This window comes from Chinchilla lanigera, unplaced genomic scaffold (genome assembly GCF_000276665.1).
Source record: "Chinchilla lanigera isolate Chin_1 unplaced genomic scaffold, ChiLan1.0 scaffold00017, whole genome shotgun sequence".
Taxonomy (NCBI): Eukaryota; Metazoa; Chordata; class Mammalia; order Rodentia; family Chinchillidae; genus Chinchilla; species Chinchilla lanigera.
In genome coordinates, this window is record NW_004955418.1 from 269,598 (window position 1) to 289,541 (window position 19,944).

General features: G+C 47.6%; 2 protein-coding genes across 8 annotated transcripts in view; one reads left to right on the forward strand and one right to left on the reverse strand.

The window, feature by feature from the left end:
* Nucleotides 1-19,944, forward strand: part of Hbegf (heparin-binding EGF-like growth factor) — a 61,481-nt gene that overhangs the window by 9,738 nt on the left and 31,799 nt on the right. The gene's annotated exons all lie outside the window — the stretch shown is intronic.
* Nucleotides 3,786-19,078, reverse strand: Slc4a9 (solute carrier family 4, sodium bicarbonate cotransporter, member 9). 6 transcript variants are annotated; one of them, XR_001233497.1, is made up of 23 exons: nucleotides 18,276-19,074; nucleotides 17,780-17,940; nucleotides 17,382-17,492; nucleotides 16,699-16,754; nucleotides 16,404-16,561; nucleotides 16,025-16,112; nucleotides 15,549-15,703; nucleotides 15,115-15,231; nucleotides 14,770-14,944; nucleotides 14,529-14,662; nucleotides 14,112-14,374; nucleotides 13,062-13,120; nucleotides 12,631-12,819; nucleotides 12,388-12,501; nucleotides 10,033-10,194; nucleotides 9,699-9,877; nucleotides 8,948-9,020; nucleotides 7,118-7,186; nucleotides 6,727-6,900; nucleotides 6,038-6,190; nucleotides 5,460-5,560; nucleotides 5,280-5,349; nucleotides 3,786-4,275 (listed from the first exon to the last, which is right to left on the reverse strand). XR_001233497.1 is itself a non-coding variant. In XM_013512900.1 (22 exons), exons 1-21 carry the CDS (start codon nucleotides 18,491-18,493, stop codon nucleotides 5,507-5,509), a joined length of 2,715 nt encoding a protein of 904 aa, XP_013368354.1. In that variant the 5' UTR covers nucleotides 18,494-19,074; the 3' UTR covers nucleotides 3,786-4,275; nucleotides 5,460-5,506. The 6 variants fall into 6 exon arrangements, 5 of the variants coding, with proteins under 5 accessions (XP_013368354.1, XP_013368353.1, XP_013368356.1 ...); XM_013512900.1 differs by lacking the exon at nucleotides 5,280-5,349 and having other exon boundaries at nucleotides 14,112-14,227; XM_013512899.1 differs by lacking the exon at nucleotides 5,280-5,349.

The following is a 19,944-nucleotide window of genomic DNA, read 5'->3' on the forward strand; positions in this document are numbered from 1 at the left end:
CCAAAGACCGGCGCTCCCCGCCCGAGGCTCCCCGTGCGCTGGGGGCCCACCCTCCGGGAGCCAGCAGGCAGGAAGCTAGCCAGCCAGAAGGCTGGCGCTCCCCACCCGCAGCTCCCTGTGTGTTGGGGGGGTTTTTTGGGTGGGTACCAAGAATCGAACTCAGGACCTTGCGCTTACCAAGCAGGTGCTTGTGCCACTGAGCTATATTCCCAGCCCTGTTATTTGTGTGTGTGTGTGTGTGTGTGTGTGTGTGTGTGTGTGTGTTTGGGGGGTTGATATTTTTGTGCATTTTTTTGTTGTATTGGTATACTTTAGATACACATAATGATAACATTTATCATAGGGAATTTGTACCTGTATGTGATATATCTTGCTTCTTTTTTCCCACTCCCATCCCCTCCATTCAACCCCTCTTACCCTCTTTATTTACAAAAGCTTTGTTTCCATTTTTTTCCCCTTCTATTTTTTAATGGTCCCTTCTGTAATAGCTATTTAACACATATTTGTTGAATGGATACATGAATGAACAATCTGTTGCTCCCTGGGAAGCCCTTTAATAGAATTCAGCTCTATAGTCAGGTGTGGTGGTGCACACCTATAATCCCAGCACTCAGGAGGCTGAGGCAGGAGGATCAGCACATGTTCAAGGCCAGCCTGGGCTACATAGTGAGTTCAAGACCAGCCTGAACTACATGGCAAGACCCTGTCTAGAAAAAAAATTTTTTAAAAAAGGACTCAAGGAACTAAGAAGTTAGAAAAACAACAGAATAAACCTAAAGAAAACAGGAGAGAAGTAACAAAAGAGCAGAAATTAATGAAATAAAAGTACTGTATTCACCAGAAAAAATGAAGTTTTTGAAGACTGATAGAATACACTGTGATAAGAGAAACTGAGAACAACACCACCAAAAATAGAATGCAAACCCAAATGCCCATCAACCAAAGAATGGATAAAAAAGATGTGTTTTTCTATATAATGGAGTACTATTCAGCCATAAAGAAGGATAAACTTGAGACTTTTATATGTAAATAGATGCAACTGGAGACCGTACTCACAAGTGAAATAAATCAGACCCACATGTGTAAACACTAGTCTCACTAGTGTGAGAAGCTGAACGAGTAAATAGGGCCAGAAATGTACAATAGATACTGTAAACTAAGAAGAAACTGTTCAAAAGAAAAAAAGTGTGATGAGAAAAAGGAAACGTGTGTGTATATATATATATAATATAAACAAGATAGTTATACTGCTAGTTTCTCTTAGTTCATAGAAAACAAAAGTTTGTGCTAATAGTATTTGCACAATATTTTATGCCTATATCTTGTACTCTTGAGTACTCTGATGATAACACATAATGTATTAATTATTGTTACTCTCCTATTATCTTGTTTTGAAATTTTTATTAAATAATATTAAAAGTGATACAGAAAACACAGCTGCCCAATATGCTAGAGAGTAAACAAATAAAGGTTATTACACTAACTTTATCAATAGGTAAAGACGTAGAAAATGAAGAGATTGCAGAGCTGGGGATTTGGCTTAGTAGTAGAGAACCACAAGGCCCTGAGTTCTACCCGCAGCTCCACACAAAGAAAAAAATAGATTCCTTTTTTAAAACTATTTTTTTATTTTAAAGAGAAAAAAATAAAACAAATTTCAAAACAATAATAGAGTAATAATGGTTAATACATTGCATACTGTTATCTTTAAATTAATTACTCAGAGTAAAAATAGATTCCTAGACAAATGTAGTTTGCCAGAACTGGTTGAAGAAAAATATAAAAAGCCTGAAAATTAAATAATTTGAATGCATTTAAACTTTCCACAGAGCAAATACGAAGTCCCAGTGATTTCACCAGTGCATTCTTTGAGTCAATAGAATTTGGATAACTGAATTATGGTCGAGTCATACAGTGGAATGCTGCAAAGCAATGAAATTATATAAACTACAACTATATGCATCAAAATGATTGATTCTCAAATCAATGTTGAGTGAAAGAAGCAGTCACAGAGCAGGGCTATAGTTCAGTGGCACAGTGCCTGCCTGGCAAGTGCAAGGTCCTGAGTTTGATTCCCAGCTCAAATAAATAAATAAATAAATAAAGCAGTCACAGAGTAATTCCTACACTATGATTCCATTTACATAACATTCAAAAATATGTAAGACAGCTGGTTGTAGTGTTGCATGTCTGTAATTTCAGCACTCTAGGATGCTGAGGAAGGAAGATTCCAAATTTCAGTCCAGCCTGGGCATCTTGGCAACTTAGCAAAGACCCTGTCTCAAAACATTTTTTAATATTTTTTCTTAAAAGGCATGGTGGTGCATGCCTATAATCCTAGCACTTGGGAGGATGAGGCAGGAGGATCACTGCAAGTTCAAAGCCAGCTTGAACTGCATAGCAAGACCCTGTCCCAAAAAGACAAAACAAACAAATAAATAAATAAAAGGGGCTGAAGTTGTAGCTCCATGTGAAGGCCCTGGGTTCAATTCCCAGGACCAAATAGTAGTAGTAATAATAATAAGAAGAAGAACAATAACAATAGTTATAATAATATAAGGATATATATGGAGGAGTTAAATTATTTTTAAATAATTACCGTAAAATTTAGGATAGTGTTTATCTACTTTTATTTGTGGTGCTAGGGATTGAACCTAGGGCCTTGCACATACTAGGCAAGTACTGTACCACTAAGCTATAACCCCAACCTGATAATGTTTACCTAGAAGGGTGATGCAATGTGGGAAAGACACCTACGTACTAGACATATCCTGTTTATTAACCGAAGTGTTGGATATACAAGTTTTTCTTCTCATTGTTTTTCCTGACTTCCACTCCTAGGTGTATATTCTGGAGAAATTCTTGCATTTGAAGAAGACATTTTATGTACTCTTTTGTATATATTATATCTTTTTGTACTTATAATATCAATGAGATGGATACATGTGTGCTGACATGAAGAAAATATTCAATGCAATTTTTTTTCGGTCTTTTTGAGACAGGATCTTGATATGCAGTCAGGCTGGCCTTCAGCTCACTTTGTAGCCCAGGCTGGTCTCAAACTCGCAATGATCTTCCTGCCTTAGCCTCCCGAGTACTGGGAATACAAGGGTGCACCACCACACCCAGCTCTGACAATGGTTATTTCTAGGATGATTTCCATTTCAAAATTATACACTTCTGAGCCAGGTATGCACTTAGGCATGAGGACTGCAAGTTCAAGCCCAACCTGGGCAACTTTAGGGAGATGCTGCTTCAAAATAAAAAAATAATAAGTGGGCTGGGGATATAACTCAGCAGTAAGGCTTTGGGTTTAGCCCTCTAGTACTGCAAAAATAAAAATGCTCAGTGGGTTCAGTTCCCAGTACCACAAAAAATATATATACATGTATATTTCTATAATGTTTCAGTATTTTCTAGTAGCCTCATTTATCTTTGTCACCAACAAAACATTTTAAAAATCTATTTGCATATGTGTAAAAAACTGTTCCAAATAGAAGAGTACTTATCATGGAAAAGGATCTTTTTCTTCCTTTTGCAAATAGAAAAGATGACCCCCTCCCCAAACATCCTATAAAATGAAATCTATGGGAACAGAAAGTTCAAAATGTGAAGGGCTCTTGGGCTCAGGTCCCTGTATTAGTTACTCTTCTCATTGCTAAGACAAAAATACCCAACACCCAAAGTTAAGGAGGAAAGGTTTATTTGGCTCAGTTTGTAGAGCTTTCAGTCCATAATCAGCTGGCTTCAAGGCAGGGTGGTGCATGGCAGATAGGCATCACAGAAGAAAAACAGTTCATGGTGGGCAGAAGGTAGCAAAGCAAGCAAGTGATTTTAGCAGCTTTTTTCTGCCCCTTTTGTTGTACTCCATCTAGGCTATTGAGTCTAGATCAGTGAACTGATTTAGTAATCACCCACCCTTAATCCCAGCATTGCACCATGAATCAGTCACACTCTAGATCCAGCCACCTCTATAAAACCCCAATTATGACTGCATGAGGCTTTGGGGAAACATCTAGACACAAGCCCTAATAGTCCCTTTAATGGGCAGAGAGTAAATGAATGGTCAGTCCCTCTGGCTCACCAGCCTTCCCTAAGCACCAGCAAATCTACTTGCTCCTTGCTACTTCCACCACTGCCAGCTCAGGAGGTGACTGGCATCTTTGCCAACTGTTCTTCAGTCCTGCCTCATTGTTTCAGGTCCCCAGCCGACAGCATCTGGCAACTAAGTCAAAGGCGAACAATGTCCTGACTTTCTGAGTAAACACCTGTGAACTGAGAGAAGGCACCATGAGGCCAGAGCAAGTGCTCGGGGACAAAATAAAGCAAAGAGCAGAGCAAAGGGAGTATTAGGTGATAAGGAAAGCCCAGGGAATCTTGCTCCAGGCAAACCATTGAATTACTCTCTCTCTCTAGTCCCCTCAACTTTCCATTGCAAGTAGTGGGGACTCTTGTATTCTTGAACTTGTAGAGGCATGGAGAAGAAGGTGTTCTGGGGCCAAAAAAAAGGTTAACCTTAGCAAGAGCAAACAGTTCCAGGCTCTTGGATGTGCTGTAGCTTCTGCTTAGAACATATTTCCCTTCATCTTATCTTGCCTACCTGCTATTCATTGTTCAAGTTATGGGGGACTTCCTGTTACACACTTTCCTTAATCTCAACCATCCCACCTTTACTGTTCTCTGAGAAGGGTTAGAGGTTTCTCTGCTCCCCCGTACTTCCCTCATCTGGCACTATCCCACTAAGAGTTGCCTATTTGTCTGCTCACTCTTTCACTGAGATTTAAACTTCCCAAGGTCAGAGACTATGGTTGCTCTACTCACTACTGTATTTAGAGTACCTAAAAACTCTGTAATAGGTATATTTGATATACCTCAGAAAAATGATTTATGGATGAAGAAAATGGAAGGCAGAGAAGGCGAGGAGTAAAGAATCCCTCCACTTAGGGGCTGGGGATTTAGCTCAGTGGCACAGCGCCTGCCTGGCAAGCACGAGATCCTGAGTTCGATTCCCGGTACCAGAAAAAAACAAAAACAAACAAACAAACAAACAAAAGAATCCCTCCACTTGTCTAGAGTGTGGTTCACAGCAGCCTAAAGGGGACCTCCTGAGTAAGGGGACAGAGCAGAGCACTGTCCCTTCCCTCATCTCCTGTGCATTCATTGGTCATTGCTCTTCCTCTCATCCTCCTCTGTCCCCTCCCTCTCACCATCCTATTTGGTGTGAACTGGTGCTCCCTCTACTGGCAACCTCAGAATGGCGGGGAGTCAAGCCTAGGTACCTTGCCTATTTGATTCTTCCCTCTGGGTAGACCTTGCTGTTTCTTCTCCAGCTCTAGGGTTCATGAGGGACTGGAGTATGAAGAGGAAACAGATGGTCAATATGCAGGAGTTTTCCAAGGTCTGAGCCCATATCTCCCCATCCTCAGCACCAGAAATACTTACTTGCCTCCTACCCTTACCTTATGATCGGTTCTGTAGGATCTCCACTCCCAGACTCTTGCTCCAACTAATTTACAGAGATGTTGATTTCTGGAACTTTTGGTTGATACATAAGCTCTGACTGTAAAAGACGGTAGGGTAGAGAGAGGGAGAGACAGACAGAGACAAGAGATGAGGATGGGACCCAAAGACATGATAAAAATCCACCGCGACACAAAGCAAAGATCAGGGTTAATTTTCTTTTCTTTTTTATTTTTTTCTTTGTGTGTGTGTGTGCGTGTGCTGAGAATTGAACTCAGGACCTTGTTCTTTCCAGGCAGGTGCTGTGCCACTGAGCTACATCCCTGGCCCAGATCAGGGTTGAGAAAGAGAGCCTGCAGCCCAGTACTGTCCACTCTCACAGTATCGTAAACTAGAGCCCTGGCACTATGAGAAACACCCCTTCATTCTGCCTATGTCAATACAGAGCTAAGGGGAATGATTGTGTTGATCAGATCTTCAGGCTTAGTGGAGATATTAAGCTTTAAAGACAACTTCTGGTCAAGAGTGCTCTCCCAACCCCTGTGATTCCTCTGGGAGGACCCAACCTGGAACTCACATCTTCGCTTTCATCTCCACCAAATGAATGCTCTGGCTCCAGTCCCTTCTCAGGAATACTTTCCTCCTGTGGCATGAGCTCATCCAGCCAGAGGAGTTCCTGTGCTGAGAAGACCCACTCTAGTGCCTTTCGGACACCCACCAGGCCCAGCAACTGCAGGAATAGAAACAAACACAAGGTTTTCAGCAACAACAGCAGGAACATTAACAATTCTAACCTTTATTGAGCACTTCCTATGGGCTAAGTATTGAGTATCATTTCATAGAAGGCTAACATATTCCTGTAAGGTAAACACAACAAATATTTCCATCACACAGGGAAAGAAGTTGAGGCCCTGAGAGATTAGTAACAGCCCAGAGGTTGCACAACTGCAGTGCCCTCCTCTGTGTTACCCCTCACTGCATAACAAAAATGTCAGGATTCCCTTTCCCAGGATCTCCCAGTTTTCTTCTGGATTCATACATTGACCCAAAGAAGTTGGAAAAGAAGTTGATCAGGTCTGCCAGGACTAGTCCATCTGCAAGTATCCCCCATCTTTTTGGGGGGAGGGTGTCTTAATATTTCCAACCAGGAAGGGCCAGGAAAATCCAGACAGGAGAGGATCTTCCTCTTGTGGAGGTCTCAGCCACTCTCCCAAGCTCAGAGTCTCCCCGAAGCCCCTACTACTGCCCAGCCCTGCCCCAAGTCACCATAAGGGGGAAGATGATGGCTGCAGGGGTAGACTTGATTATCCAAAGCAGACCTAGGCAGACAAGCTGGATGGCAGTGAAGAGGTGTACTTTGTTCAGAGGCACATGCCGCAAGAGCAGCAGGTCTGGCTGGTGTTTTGCTGGCATCAACAGTAGCTGCACTCTCTTCACAAACTGGGGAAATGAGAGGAAAAAGAAACCAGGGCCTGGAGGGTGTCATTATTAGCTATACCAGCCCACAGAGCAGAAGGGCCAGAATGCTCCCTTGGCCTTCTCCCCATCCAGAGCATGGCAGTAGTCCCTGTGCCCAGGAGAGGCAGGAAGATGCAATAGGAGGGGAGCTGAAGGGTGAGGCAGAAGTGGGGTTGTTAGGTGATTTTAATGGGCTCACCTGGATGCTGCTAAGTGCTGCAACCCCCATGTACAGAAAGATTCCATAGAGCACAGGCATTGGGATGAACTGGCAGAAGGAAGTAGAGAGCTAGTAAAGGGGGTTACCTCCTTCAGCCACCCAAATGCCCCACCTCAGACTCCAAGCCCATCGTCCAGCATCTGAGTCAGCCCAGGCTTTTCCTTTCCCTTCACATTTTACATGCCTCATCTCATTGACTTCACATCAATCAGATGGGCACTTTTTCCAGTACTGGGATCCAACCCAAAGGTGAGCTCTCATTGAGCTATACCCCCTACTCCCTCTTATTTTGCATTTTTTCTATTTTTATTTTTATTTTGGGGGTGGTGAGACAGGGTCTCACTATACAGTCCAAGCTGGTCTTCAACTCACTATATAGCCCAGGCTGGTCTTGAACTCCCAGTGATCCTCCTGCCTCAGCCTCCCAAATGCTGGGATTACAGGCATGCGCCACCACACCCAGCTTCTGAGACAGGCTCTTGCTAAATTGCCTTAGCAACATGACTCAAACTTGTAACCCTACTGACTCAGCCTCCCTCAGTTCTGGGGTTGTAGGCATGCACCACTGTGCCTAGCACCTTGCCGTCTTTTGCTTAGGTGTCCCTTCCACCAAGATGTTTCTTCCTCCAGACTTTGTGCCTCTTCTCATGACACCCCAGAAAGACCTTGCTAGACCAATGTGAAATAGCCTCTGGTACTCTCAATCACCTTACCCTCTTTTATTTTTCAAAGAAGTTATCACTCCCTGAAGTTATCCTATTTTTGTTTTAATTTTGTAAAATCTGTCTTCTCTCACCAGACTGTAAGGACCGAGACATTATCTCCTTTGATCATCACTATATTCCCAGTGCCTGGAATGGTGCTTAGCATAAGGTTTATGAGAGTCACCTAATTCGTAAGAGGTTGATCCAGTCCATCTGGCTCTTTCTCCTTCATCACTCTCACTCAGCCTGAATGACCTTTCCCTCTTCTAACCTCTTGTCTCTTGTTGCCCTGCCAGTGACTCCTGTCTGACACTCTCCACACCCTCCTTGAGTACTTTGCTGTCTTGGCTTGTAATACCTATTTGCTCTTCCTTGTTACTTAGTTTTTGTTCCTGTGTGTGTGTTGTTGGTAAGGGCTTGGTTTCATAATACTTTTCAAAGCCCCCTGCTCCCACTTCTTTTAGGGGCCTAGCAGAGGCAGCACGCAGAGTTCTCTAAACCTCTACTGAGAGAGAAGAAAGGGTTTTTGTCTCAAAGCTTTTCTAGGCTATGACAATCATACATAGGCTCATCATGGGTAGTACTTGGACCAGGGATGGGTGACATGCTCACAGCTTGCTCCACTGGACAGAAACCTACTGGATAAGAGTTTGGTTTCTCACATAGATCTGAGAAACTGACTCATTTGGCCTTTTTAATTTTTTAAATTTTTATATTTTTTTTGAGACAGGGTCTCACTGTGCAGTTCAGGCTGGGCTTGAACTCACTTTGTAGCCCAAGCTGGCCTCCTGTGATCCTCCTGCCTCAGCCTTTGTAACATTCCTTTGTAACATCAACCATGTGATCCTCCTGCCTCAGCCTCCAGAATGCTGGGACTAAGGTGCCTATCACCATACCTAGTTTCTTGGTGGGTTCTTGCAGCACTTTACTTGCTTCCCGTTTCCCATGTTTAAAGTACAGCATCCTCTCTGGGTTAATGCAAGGGCTCCATGAGACCGCACAGTGAGGGAGACACCACGCCTGTCACAAGTGAGTGCTTAGCCAGTGCCTGTCTTTGCCATACTTGTTATTAGTGTACCGACCCGGGGCCTGGTCTCAGAGGTACCTTGAGTACAGGTGCCAGGAAGATGGAGAGGCCAGTGAGAATGAACACCACCAGGCCTGTCAGCCTCTGCTCCCTGTGGGGAGAAGGCAAAATGAGGTGAAGTCTGGAAGAGCCCTGAGAGCTCAAGCTGGAGTCCCTGACCACACACCAGTGTACACCCTGGCACCCAGAAGAAAACAGAAGGATCCTCAATAGGTTATCTGGCAAGGAGAAGACCTTAGCATCTTATAAAAAAAAATAGTGGACAGCCAGGGGCAGAACACTTAACATGAGGGTTCCCAGGCCTTTCCGTCAGTTCAGTTTCATAGTCACTCTTTGTTTTCACTTTGATGGAAATTTTATAATTTTATACTATTGTAAAGATTTATATATCACAACCTACAAACTTGATTTCATATGCTTTAGGCAGTGGAATTGGGTTTCAACAGTTCCAGAATTGGATTCCTTTGTAACACCAACCATGTGCTTCTGCACTGAGTTGGAATCAGTGGCACCTCACCCTCCACTTCAGCCCTGGCTGCCTCCACCCTTGTATAGGTGATGCTTCTCTTGAGGCCCCTCCTTGTTCCCATGGCTTGAAGAGGAAAGAGCTAACTCACCTATCTCAAGCCGAGGGTCTACCCACTTACCCCAGTGCAGTGCTCTTGGGGCACAAACTTAGAATTTAAGCTGCTCAAGCTACCCTGCCATGTACCCCATACCCCACCTTATTGCCCACCCTTCACTCCAGTCTCCTGAATAGTGTCCTCACCTGATGCCCAGGAAGCTGGGGGCCTCCCCAGGGGCACAGGCTCTGCTTTCTCTCCGAAGACTGTCCATGTGGGCCAAGGAGATGACAGTGGCTGACACATACCAGGGCAGCCCAAGTGTTGATGTGAGCAGAATCAGCACAGCCACACAAAAGAGGTCCAAATGGAAGCCAGCTCCTTTCTGCAAGGGCAGGAACATACAGAAGGAGTAATGGACAAGGATGATGCTAGCCTGGCCCTCAGCCCTCTGTCCTTTTCGGGGAGAGGGAAGAAGCCTGGATACCATCTGGAGCTTCTGTCCCTTGGTCTAGGCTGGCCTTACCCAGAAGATCTTACCTGCAGCTTATATTCTGCACGGTTGAGGATGACTGCTGTGATCTGCTGGTCCATGAAGATAAGGATAGACAGCAGCAGGGCAGGCAGGGCAGCTGCCACACTTAACCACCACGGGTTGGCTCCAAAAGGTGATACCAGCCAGCCACGCCCAGGGAGTGTGGGCTGGGGGAGGGGATGCCATGACAGATTCGAGAGGGTCTCCCAAGAGTGCCTCACCTGCATACCCATGCCTTGGCACTTTCCACAACCTGACTCCCTCTCCAAGACACAGGATGCTAGTTGGGAGCGTGTGTGTGTGTGTGTGTGTGTGTGTGTGTGTGTGCACACGTGTGTGCGAGTGTGTGTTAGTGCACAGCTGGTTCAGAATATCCAAGCACTTTAAGAGGGCAGGTGGAGGGGGAGTAGCTGGGCTCTTAGTCCATACAAAGGGTCCCAGGACTTTGGTTCCCAGGATCCCTCCCTCCTTGGAAGAAGAATTGATGGTTGAGGCCTGCCCACACTTCTTGGTACAGTACATAGAGCCTTCCTCCTTAGGCATCACACTCCCATCCAGGGTAGGGCAATTCAGGTTTAGACGTGCCTTGATCTGGGGCAGGGGAGGGGCAGGACTGGGTGTGTCTGCGTCTGCTGTGATTATAAGCGTCTGTGTGTGGGAGGGGGGCCAGTTTGCTGCTTGGGGTTCTGGTTCCTGAGGCTGCTCCAAATGGAGTTTCTATGCTTTCTTGTCTTGGGAGAAGCTCGGGAAACTCTCCAAATTATGCAGGCAAAGTCGAGAAATTGGTACAAAGCCTTGTCCTCCCCACCATCACGCTCTGGAAAAGGCTGTCCAGCTTTATTGGATCAGAGCAGGCAATGAGGGGTACGAAGTGGAGAGTGGGGAGTAGTGGAGTGGCCACACTAAGGGTGGGGAGAGCCCATAGCAACAATGACTAACGTTTACTGAGGACTTGGTATGTGCCAGGCACAGTAAGAAGTGCTTTATCCTATGATGTTCTGTAAACCTCAAAACAACCTATGGGGTAGGAACTGTAGTTATTTATTATTTCCATTTACTAGATTAAGAAATTGAGGCTCAGAAATGTGCAGTAACTTGCTTAATACACTGCTAAAAAGTGGCAGAACTGGAGCTCAAACCCAAGGCTGGCTGACCACAACCCATTCTCCTAATCCCTACCCTATAATAATAGCTACTATGTATAGTATTCTTCCACTTACCAAAAAACGTGTGGTTGAAAACTACAGTGGATGTTTGTTTAAAAATTGTTTAAAATTGATTACAGTGAGAGACATGTTGCCATTAATCTTGCTTAGAATACTCCCTCTTGCATCATTCTTTTTGGTCTTTTTTTTTTTTTTTTAACTTTTTTTCTTTTACTTTTTGTTTTTGGTACTAGGAATTGAACTCAGGGCCTCGAGCTTGCCAGGCAGGTGCTGCGCTGCTGAGCTACTTGAGCTCCTGCTGAACTACTGCACTGCTTGGCCTTCTTGCATCATTCTTGCCACTTTCTTTTTATCTTCTTACTTTTTTTTTTTTTTTTTTCTCCTGGTACTGGGGAATGAAATCAGGGCCTTTGCATTCCACTAAGCTATATCCCCAGCATGCGCGCGCGCACACACGTACCTTTTCCAGTTGTGAGACAGGGTCTTGCTAAATTGTTAAATCGCTAAATTGCTCAGGCTAGATTGAACTTGCAATTCTCCTCCCTCAGCCTCCCAGAGTGCAGGGATTACAGGCTCGCACTACTATACCAGCCCAGCTATTCCTCCTACTTTCGGAAGCAGTTTTGGAAGTCCTCTTTCCTGAGAGTCTTTATTAGTTTCACTGTCATGGCTGCCTTGATGTACTGAATCGATTCAAAACTTTCACCTTTCGGTGTCATTTTAAATTTGGGGAAGAGCCAGAAGTTGCACAGTGCCAGATCCAGTGAATAAGACAGATGAGGACACACTGTAATGTTTTTATGAACCTGCCTTTCTGTTGGATGGCACTCGGCAGCAGGATTCATCGTATTTCAGACCACACCTCATAAAGACACTAGGAAAGAGGACTTCCAGAACTGCTTCAGAAACTAGCAAGAATGATAGGAAAGTAGCACACGTAAGGAGGAGTATTTTGAGGGAGATTAATAGGAATGTGTTTTTTACTGTAATAAAATGTAAATGTTCACCAGATATTTTGGTCACATCTTCATATGTCTCTGCTGCAGTACCACATGTAATCCTGCAAGACCATTATTACTACTATTGCCATTTTAAGAGTGGGAAAAGAAGCTTAGAGGAAGAGAGGTGTAGGATTTATGCATCTCCTTTGGCAGGGTCTGTTGGCCTTCCCCTCCCCATCCCACCAGCTTTCACCTTGAACTCTGTAGGCACCGTGAGCTTCGGTGTGGCTAGGCCCAGGAATGCATCAAGGCCACAGCCCAGCAGGATGGCCAGGACTGAGGAGAAGTCGCTGAGCACTTTGCGCACCTGGCCACACAGTGAACACTCAGTCAGGGTTGGACCTGCCATCCCCTTCCATACATACTATTTCCCATTTGCACACTGAGCTCAAGTCTGAGAATAGGCCTCTCCTACAGAAGGAAAGGTGACACTCACCACGGAGGGGAAGAAGTGACTTGTCTTTACGTGCTTGAAGGCCGTAGCAAAGAAGAAGGAGGTAAGGAAGAGCAGAAGGGAGAAGAAGGCAATGTCTGGGACTGTGTGACAGCCAGGGCCACGAGGTTGGCCTCCCTGTTGGGTGCACTCAAATGGAGGCAGCAAAGATGCATTGACCAGGCCTAGGTCCTGTGTAAAGGGATGGTCAAGGATGGGATTATGGCAGCATATGAGAAGGTCCAGGAGAGTAAGCAAGGGAAGAGGGACCCACAGAGACATCAGGACCCAGGCTCTTTGACCACAGGAAGTGGCTGAGCCTCAGTGACCTTATGGGTGTTTCCCTAGCCAATGGGGTGGGAAGAAATGGGAACCACTAACTGGTTTGGTTGTCACCCTCTCTTTTCCAAACCCTCTTAGCAGCAAGCCCTCACCATGCTTAAGATGTCATCTCTGTTCTTTGGCTTTGTTGTTGCCCACTGAGACTCATTTCCTGAGAAACAAAGAATAATTCAAGTACATTCCTCCTTCTCCAGCCTCACAGGATTCTATAACATTTTTTTTGAGACAGGGTCTTGCTGTACAGTTCAGGCTGGCGTGAACTCACTACATAGCCCGGGCTGGCCTCGAACTCACCATCCGCTTGCCTCAGCCCTCTGAGTACTGGGATTACAGGCATGCACCACCATGCTCGGATCCCATGGGATTCTAACCTGAGTATAGCTAAACCAGAGAGTTCTTAGTTCTGACTCCTCTGTCTGCTCAGGTCACTGCAACTCTATGTGTACTGCTCAAGACATTGCCTCGCACACTTAACCCCTCAAATTCTCTACTCATCTATATCCCTGGTGCCAAGCACAGGATGCAGCAGTTGCTCAGCAAATGTTGGTTGGATGCCTGAGCTACTTAGGAATTTGTGTTTCTACCAGGGAAAAATCTGGTCTTAGTCATGCCTAGTGCAGAGTCTGGCATATGTTAGAACAATTCTTTCTCAGTTGTGGTGAGACCTTCTGTGTGGAGGGATAGATGCACGTGTAATACTCCAAGCCTGTCTTCACCTGGTCCATCACTCTCATCCACAGACAGCCATGATTTATTTGATTGGTAGGTTTAGGAGATGAAATTGGGCATGTGTGGCCCTGCCCTTCCTCTCTCCCCTTTCAGGAGTAAGCTGCCTGTTTGGTGCATATAATTATCTCTGCTCCTCTAAGGCAAGACAGTCCCTGTCCAGTGCCGCCATGGCTGGGTGGGTAAGTTTAATTTTGGCTTCACTGTTAGGAAGCCAATTCACCTATACATATAATCTATGTTCTTCTATTAGTGTGGTCAGAAATAAAGACAATATTGGGTTTTCTGTTGTCTTGTTTTTCAGAGTAGGAAAACATGCTGGTGGATAAGTATTTACCACTTTACTAAGCTTAACCAGGGGAAACCCCTCCCACAACCCTCCTCACCTAGCCAAGGTCCCTGTCTCTCTGACCCACCTTGTAGGCCTGGGTATTGACAGAAGCAACCATAGCCAGGGGACCCAGGCCTTTGGATGGGATATGCATGGGTCAAATTCACCATTTTGCCCAGGGCATCGTAGATGAAGATGAGGCTGATGAGGGCACAGAAGCCTTCCTCTGTGAATCGGGTGAAGTAGCGCACCAGCACACTGGCCTCTGTGGCCACCAGCACCAGGCAGAAGGTGGCCACCCAGATGCCCACCCACAGGCGGAAAGGCAGGTAGTCCAGGTTGTGATCTCTGTGAGGGCGAGAGCTAGCCAGATGTGTCTTCTCCCCACCTCTCAGGGTAGGTAGCCCCAAACCAGAGACAGTTCCCACCCTCTCCTGTGGACCTAACCAGGACCAGGGTGCCGGTGTGACTAGGGAGGGTTGGGGAGGTGGAGGTTTCCTACCTGCTGAAAGAGAAAAGTAGGCGCTCAAAGACCAGCACCGGCCCGGTGCTGCTGAGGATGGTGAGGGGCTGGCCTGCCAGCAGGCAGAAGGCAGCTCCAGCCGAGGCAGTTCCCAGGAAACTTTCCAGCACTCCCTGGAAGCCAGCAGGACCTTGGCATCCTCAGCTCAGAACCCAAGCTTCCTGGGACCCTCCTCACCCACCCACAGGCCTGGCTGTATAGGTGTGACACTGACGCTTACTTGGGCACCATCAGTGGCGTCTCCCAGCAGACCCCCGAAAGTAATGGCGTTAGTGACGGTGGCCAGGTAGATGTAGAGCACAGCTGAGAAACACTGAGGGTGCAGGGCGTCCAAGAAATCGGTGCTGTACCACGAAGCTTTCCGGCTCACGTCCTGCGCAAGACCCCCAAACAGCCTCCCCCCACAGGTCGTCAGTAATCCGGGCTCCCACGCCCGATGCTTGCACCCACTACTTCTCCACGGCCCGCTGTGCCCGGGCAGCGGCAGTGAGCACATACTTCGGTCCCCACGACTCCCCGCTGCCCCCGCGGGGCCCCCAACCTCTGCTCCACTCAGCTGCCTCACCGACCAGTGCGCTGCAACTCTGGACAGGCTCCTTGAGGCCCGCGGCCGGGGCTGTGCTCTGCCCCGGCGGCGCACGACGCGGAGAGGCCCCGGATCTCCCGTTCCGGCGGGTGCGACCTGAGGACGAGGGGCACGGGGTCTGCAGCGGGCACGTGGCCCAGAGCTGGAGGCTGCGGGGAGCGCTGGGGGCGCGGGCGACGCGGGTGGAACAGCGCTTGCCACTGAGATGGGGCAAAAAAGTCCAGGTCGCCTTGCACCTGGTGAAAGCCAAGCCGAACTGTTTAAGGTTATTCAGGCCTCATGAGCGAGAGCACGGTAGCACAGAACTGAAGTCTGACTCCAAATGCAAAGGCAGAAATCACCGGCTCGGCTGTAGCTGCTCCAGATTTACCGCCTGCAGTACGGATCTACAGGGAAGGAAGGCCTCCAGGTACCTTTTGTGCGGCGAGGGCAGGCATTTGGGCGGGAGAATCCGCGCTGTTGGGTCCCACCGACCCGGGGGGAGCACGGTCACTTCCTCTAGGAAGGCATCCAGGGCAGCCAGAAGGTCCTGAAGGTTGCTAGCCCGACGAACTGACCGCTGGAATTGCTGTGTTTAAAAGCACAGAACGGCAGTAAATGCAGGTTTGAACTCTTACATGCATTTTCACTTGTTTATTTCCTGAAAGGAGACACACGTGTTACATAGGTAGACGGGTCACTCATGCACTGATGCATGCGTGTATTCATCCATTCAGTGACTGTTGTGTGCCAGCTCTCTGCCAGTAATGCAGGCTAGATTGGTAGCCATGGAAACTTCAGTCCCCAGGCTACAGACACAAAGCCACACTCTACCTCATTGTACTTAGCTACACAGGGAGAGTCTATATGCATGCTAAGTCACGCACACGTGCACATCTGCCCAGCTCACCAGGTCACTGAGGAGGACAGCTGCTGCTCGACCCAGCTCACGATACCCCCTTCCCGGCATGGCAGGGCCCAGGAGCAGGCAGAAAAACCTGAAGAAGGAACCAGCCCTCAGAGACGCTCAGGGGCTGACTCCAAATGCAAAGATAGAAATCACCCGATAGAAATTTCCCATAGGTAGTCCTGCCTTCTGGAACCCAGCTCTGACCTCCCTGAAAGCCCCCCTAACACTGATGGGCACACCTGCTCCGCAGTCCCCGACCCTGTGCCTCACCCCCACACACACACCCACAGAGAACTGTGTTGGGAGAATGCGTCACCAGACTTCTCCCCAGTAGAAGCCTTTCTTCGGGATGTGAGAGTGTCGCAAGCAGTAGCCTCACCTGCTCGGGAGGGGCAACTCAGTGAGCGTCCCCAGCACCACTGGATCCCGAAGTCGCACAAATGCCCCCAGTGGCTGAGGAAGGAAGCCCAGCTCTCCAGTTAGCACAGCAGCTACCTCGGCCCCTGGAGGCAGCTTCTGTCTCAGAGGGTTCTGAGTCTGGGTGGCACAGAATAGGAGAGGTTATTTGGGGAGGGGGATATTGGCAGGATCTCCAGTGAGGAGGGATCCGGTGGGATGGGCTTCTGTTCGTGCCTCACCCCTCGCCCAACCTTGCCCAAGGAAAGGCCACAAACCTGTTCCTTTGGAGGCACACCCTCATTGAGAGATGCCTTTCTCGGAGGGGTAGATCCTACAAAACAGGGTTATGCAGGGTTAAGAGTACCGGCTGGGGGGTAGGTCCACCAGGGCTTTCCAGCCAGCTTTTCCCCTGACAAGCTGTGAGAGCAGGAGCGCACCCTGAGCCTGTTTTTCATCACTAACATGGAAAGAATTGTGTTACTACCTTCCAGGTGACTGTGAAAATTAAATGAGATGCTCTGTGTAAAGCTCCTGGCACAATGCCTACCAAGTACACCCCTTCACAGAATAATTAAAAAGTGCAGGATTTTATTTATCTATTTCTTTATTTGGTTTTTTTGGAGACAGAGTCTCATTATAGTTCAGGGTGGCCTTGAACTCACTATGTAGCCCAGGCTGGCCTCCAACGGCAATCTTCCTGCCTCAGCCTCCCGAGCACTGGGATAATAAGCATGTGTTACCATGCCCAGCTAAAAAGTATATATTTTTTTAATGTATAAGATTGATGTTCCTCCCATTCCTTCCCCACCACCATTACCACAAGCCTTCTCTTGCCCACAAGTCCTAGGTTGAAGTCTGAGGCAACCCTAGGCCACTCCTGGCTCAGGAAGGTGCAGGGGATATCTGAGATCCTCCCACCCTGGGGCATTGATCCTGGGTCCAAAGAGGGGCCTCTCACCCCAGCAGGGCCAGGTCCTGGTCTGGATGTAATGCTGGGGTCTCTGCAACAGCAAAGCCTGCAGCTGCCCTCTCAGCTCTGGACTCAGTGACTCCGCTCTGATCACCTGCTCTGGAGAACAGATGTGGGGGCTGGAACTTTTTCTTGAAAGTTCCCTGACCTCACTTTTCAACCCCTCCCCCCTTGCACAGCCCTCTTTCCCCTCTAGGAATCTCAAGGAAAACAAGGACTGATGATTATTCTCTGCTCTGCATTTCCAGTTCCACCCTGTTGCAAAGATGGGCAATCCCCAAGGTGGGAGAGCATGGGATAGGCTATAGGAGATTCCACAACTCTGGGGGAAATCCCAAGGAAATAGCATGTCTATCCAGGGCCCCATGAAAAAGCTCCCATCCTACCCACAAGCTCCAGAAGGTTCCGAGCTGGACAGTCCAGCAGTACGAGGCCCTTGGCCAGCAGGCTGTGGAGCTTCTGGAGGCTGGGCAGTGCCAGGGTGGGCACATGGGGGGCACTCCACCGCCCTGCACCCACCTCCAGCTTCTCCTCAAACAGCACCCACCTGTGATGGAGGGAGGTAGACAGTGTTATTAGGGAAATCTCTTCAACATCCAGGAGCAGGTACATGGGAGCCAAGGAAGGTCAGGCAGTGGGGGAGTCCTGGGCCCAGTGGTACAGTGTATGCCCCTCCCTGGGCTGTCACCCCTCATTTTAGGTCTTAGGGATCTCAAAACTAGACTGCCAAAGATGCTGAGTACCATCGAATGTAGAAAGACGGAGAGGACAAGTCCTGATTTGGAGTGGGAAGGAGCCCTGTAAAAGGTGCTGGGTATCATGGGGAAGGTCCCAGTTGTGGAAGAGGAAGGGCCTCATAGAATTAGCCTGGGTCCCACTCACCTGCCTGTCTCTCTCCATTCTAGGGCCTCGGGCCAGCCCAGCAGCTCATTCAGCTGAATGAAGAGCGGAGGGTCCTTGGGTAACCCCAGTTCTCTGCTGTGTGTTTCTGAAGAGCCACTAGGGCTGTGACTAGAGCCATGGTCACTGTCCAGCCCCCCTGCAGAAACATTTTCACGAGCACTGGAAGTTTCATGCTCCTCCTGGCCGGGCAGCTTCATCTTAGTGAGGCTTGCAAAGAATCTCAGGAGCAGTGTGGCCTCTGGCTGACTGCATTTATAATGCACCTCCAGCCAGCCAACACAAACAGAGCCAGGCCTGTTGGCTCCAGAGCACACCAGCTCACCTCCTCCCAAACTTGCTTTCCCACCACAGTTGGCCTGGAAGTGTTTATAGGGCTAACATGGCATTTTCCAGGCTTTCCAGAAATGCCCAACATGGAACCAAAGTGTGTATGTAAATTTCCTGTGGGATCAGGTCTGAACCTGTTGTGTTTTGTGTAAACAAATAAGAGTAGGTGGCCAGCCTAGTTGGAGTACTGACACCCCCAAGATTATGCTGTCCTCTAGCCTGTATCAAATACAAATACTAAACATCCAAACTGTTTTAGGTGTCAACAACACACCCTGGAAGCTACAGACATAACCTTTGGCCACAGACATAATGAGACCTAAATAACCAGGCCTTTGGAAACCAGGCAGAATAAGGGAGACAGCAAGTGGAGACCCTGCCCAGTACATGGGCTAATGATGGAAAGTGGAGGCAAGTCATGAAGAATACAATGCCCATGTCTTTTTAAATATTTATTTATTTGGACTCTCACTATGTAGTTTAGGCTGGCCTCAAACTTGAAGCAATCCTCCTGCCTCAGCCTCCCAAGTACTGGGATTACAGGCATGCACCACTGTTATGGTTTGTGTCTGGGTGTCCCCCCAAAGCCTCATGCGGCCATGGGGCAGGCTTTTAGAGTTTGATTATGGGTGTGAGAGCTACACCCGCCCTGGGGTGGATAGTTTGCATATGTAAGGAAGAGAGAGAGGGTGCTTCTGGCCATTTCCTTCCTTGTGTGTGTGCTTGTTGCTTTGCTGTGTTCTGTCGTAATGAGCTGTAGTCCTCTGCCATGTGCCACTCTGCCTTATAACCTGCCAAGTATGGACTGAAACCTCCACAAACTGTAAGCAAAATAAACCTTTCCTTCCTTAATTTTGGGCATCAGGTATTTTGTCCCAGCAACAAGAGAAAAGTAACCAAGACAGAATTTGGTACCAGGAGTGGGGTTGTTGCTGTGACTATATCTGACCATGTGGTTCAGGAACCTTTGGAAATGGCTTGTGGGAAGTGTTTGGAAAGGTTCAGAGATATCAACTGAAAGAGAACTGCTAGAACACCTTTGGCTGTTCTGTCTGGGAGATTCTGGTCAGAGCTCAGAAGACCAGAAAGCTGATAGAAATTCTGCCGGTAAAGACCGGGTTTGGGAGGTTTCTGTTGGGAAGAAGGACTGCATTGGTTGTTGGACTCCAGGTGATGTGTGTTATGGCTTGGCAGAAAGTTTGCATTTTGCTCGTGTCCAGAGACTTTGCCTAAGACTGAGATTAAGGGCAGCAGTGGACTGGTTAATCTGGCAAAAGAAATATCAAGGCAGTCAAACGTTGGGGCAATGGCATGGCTATTG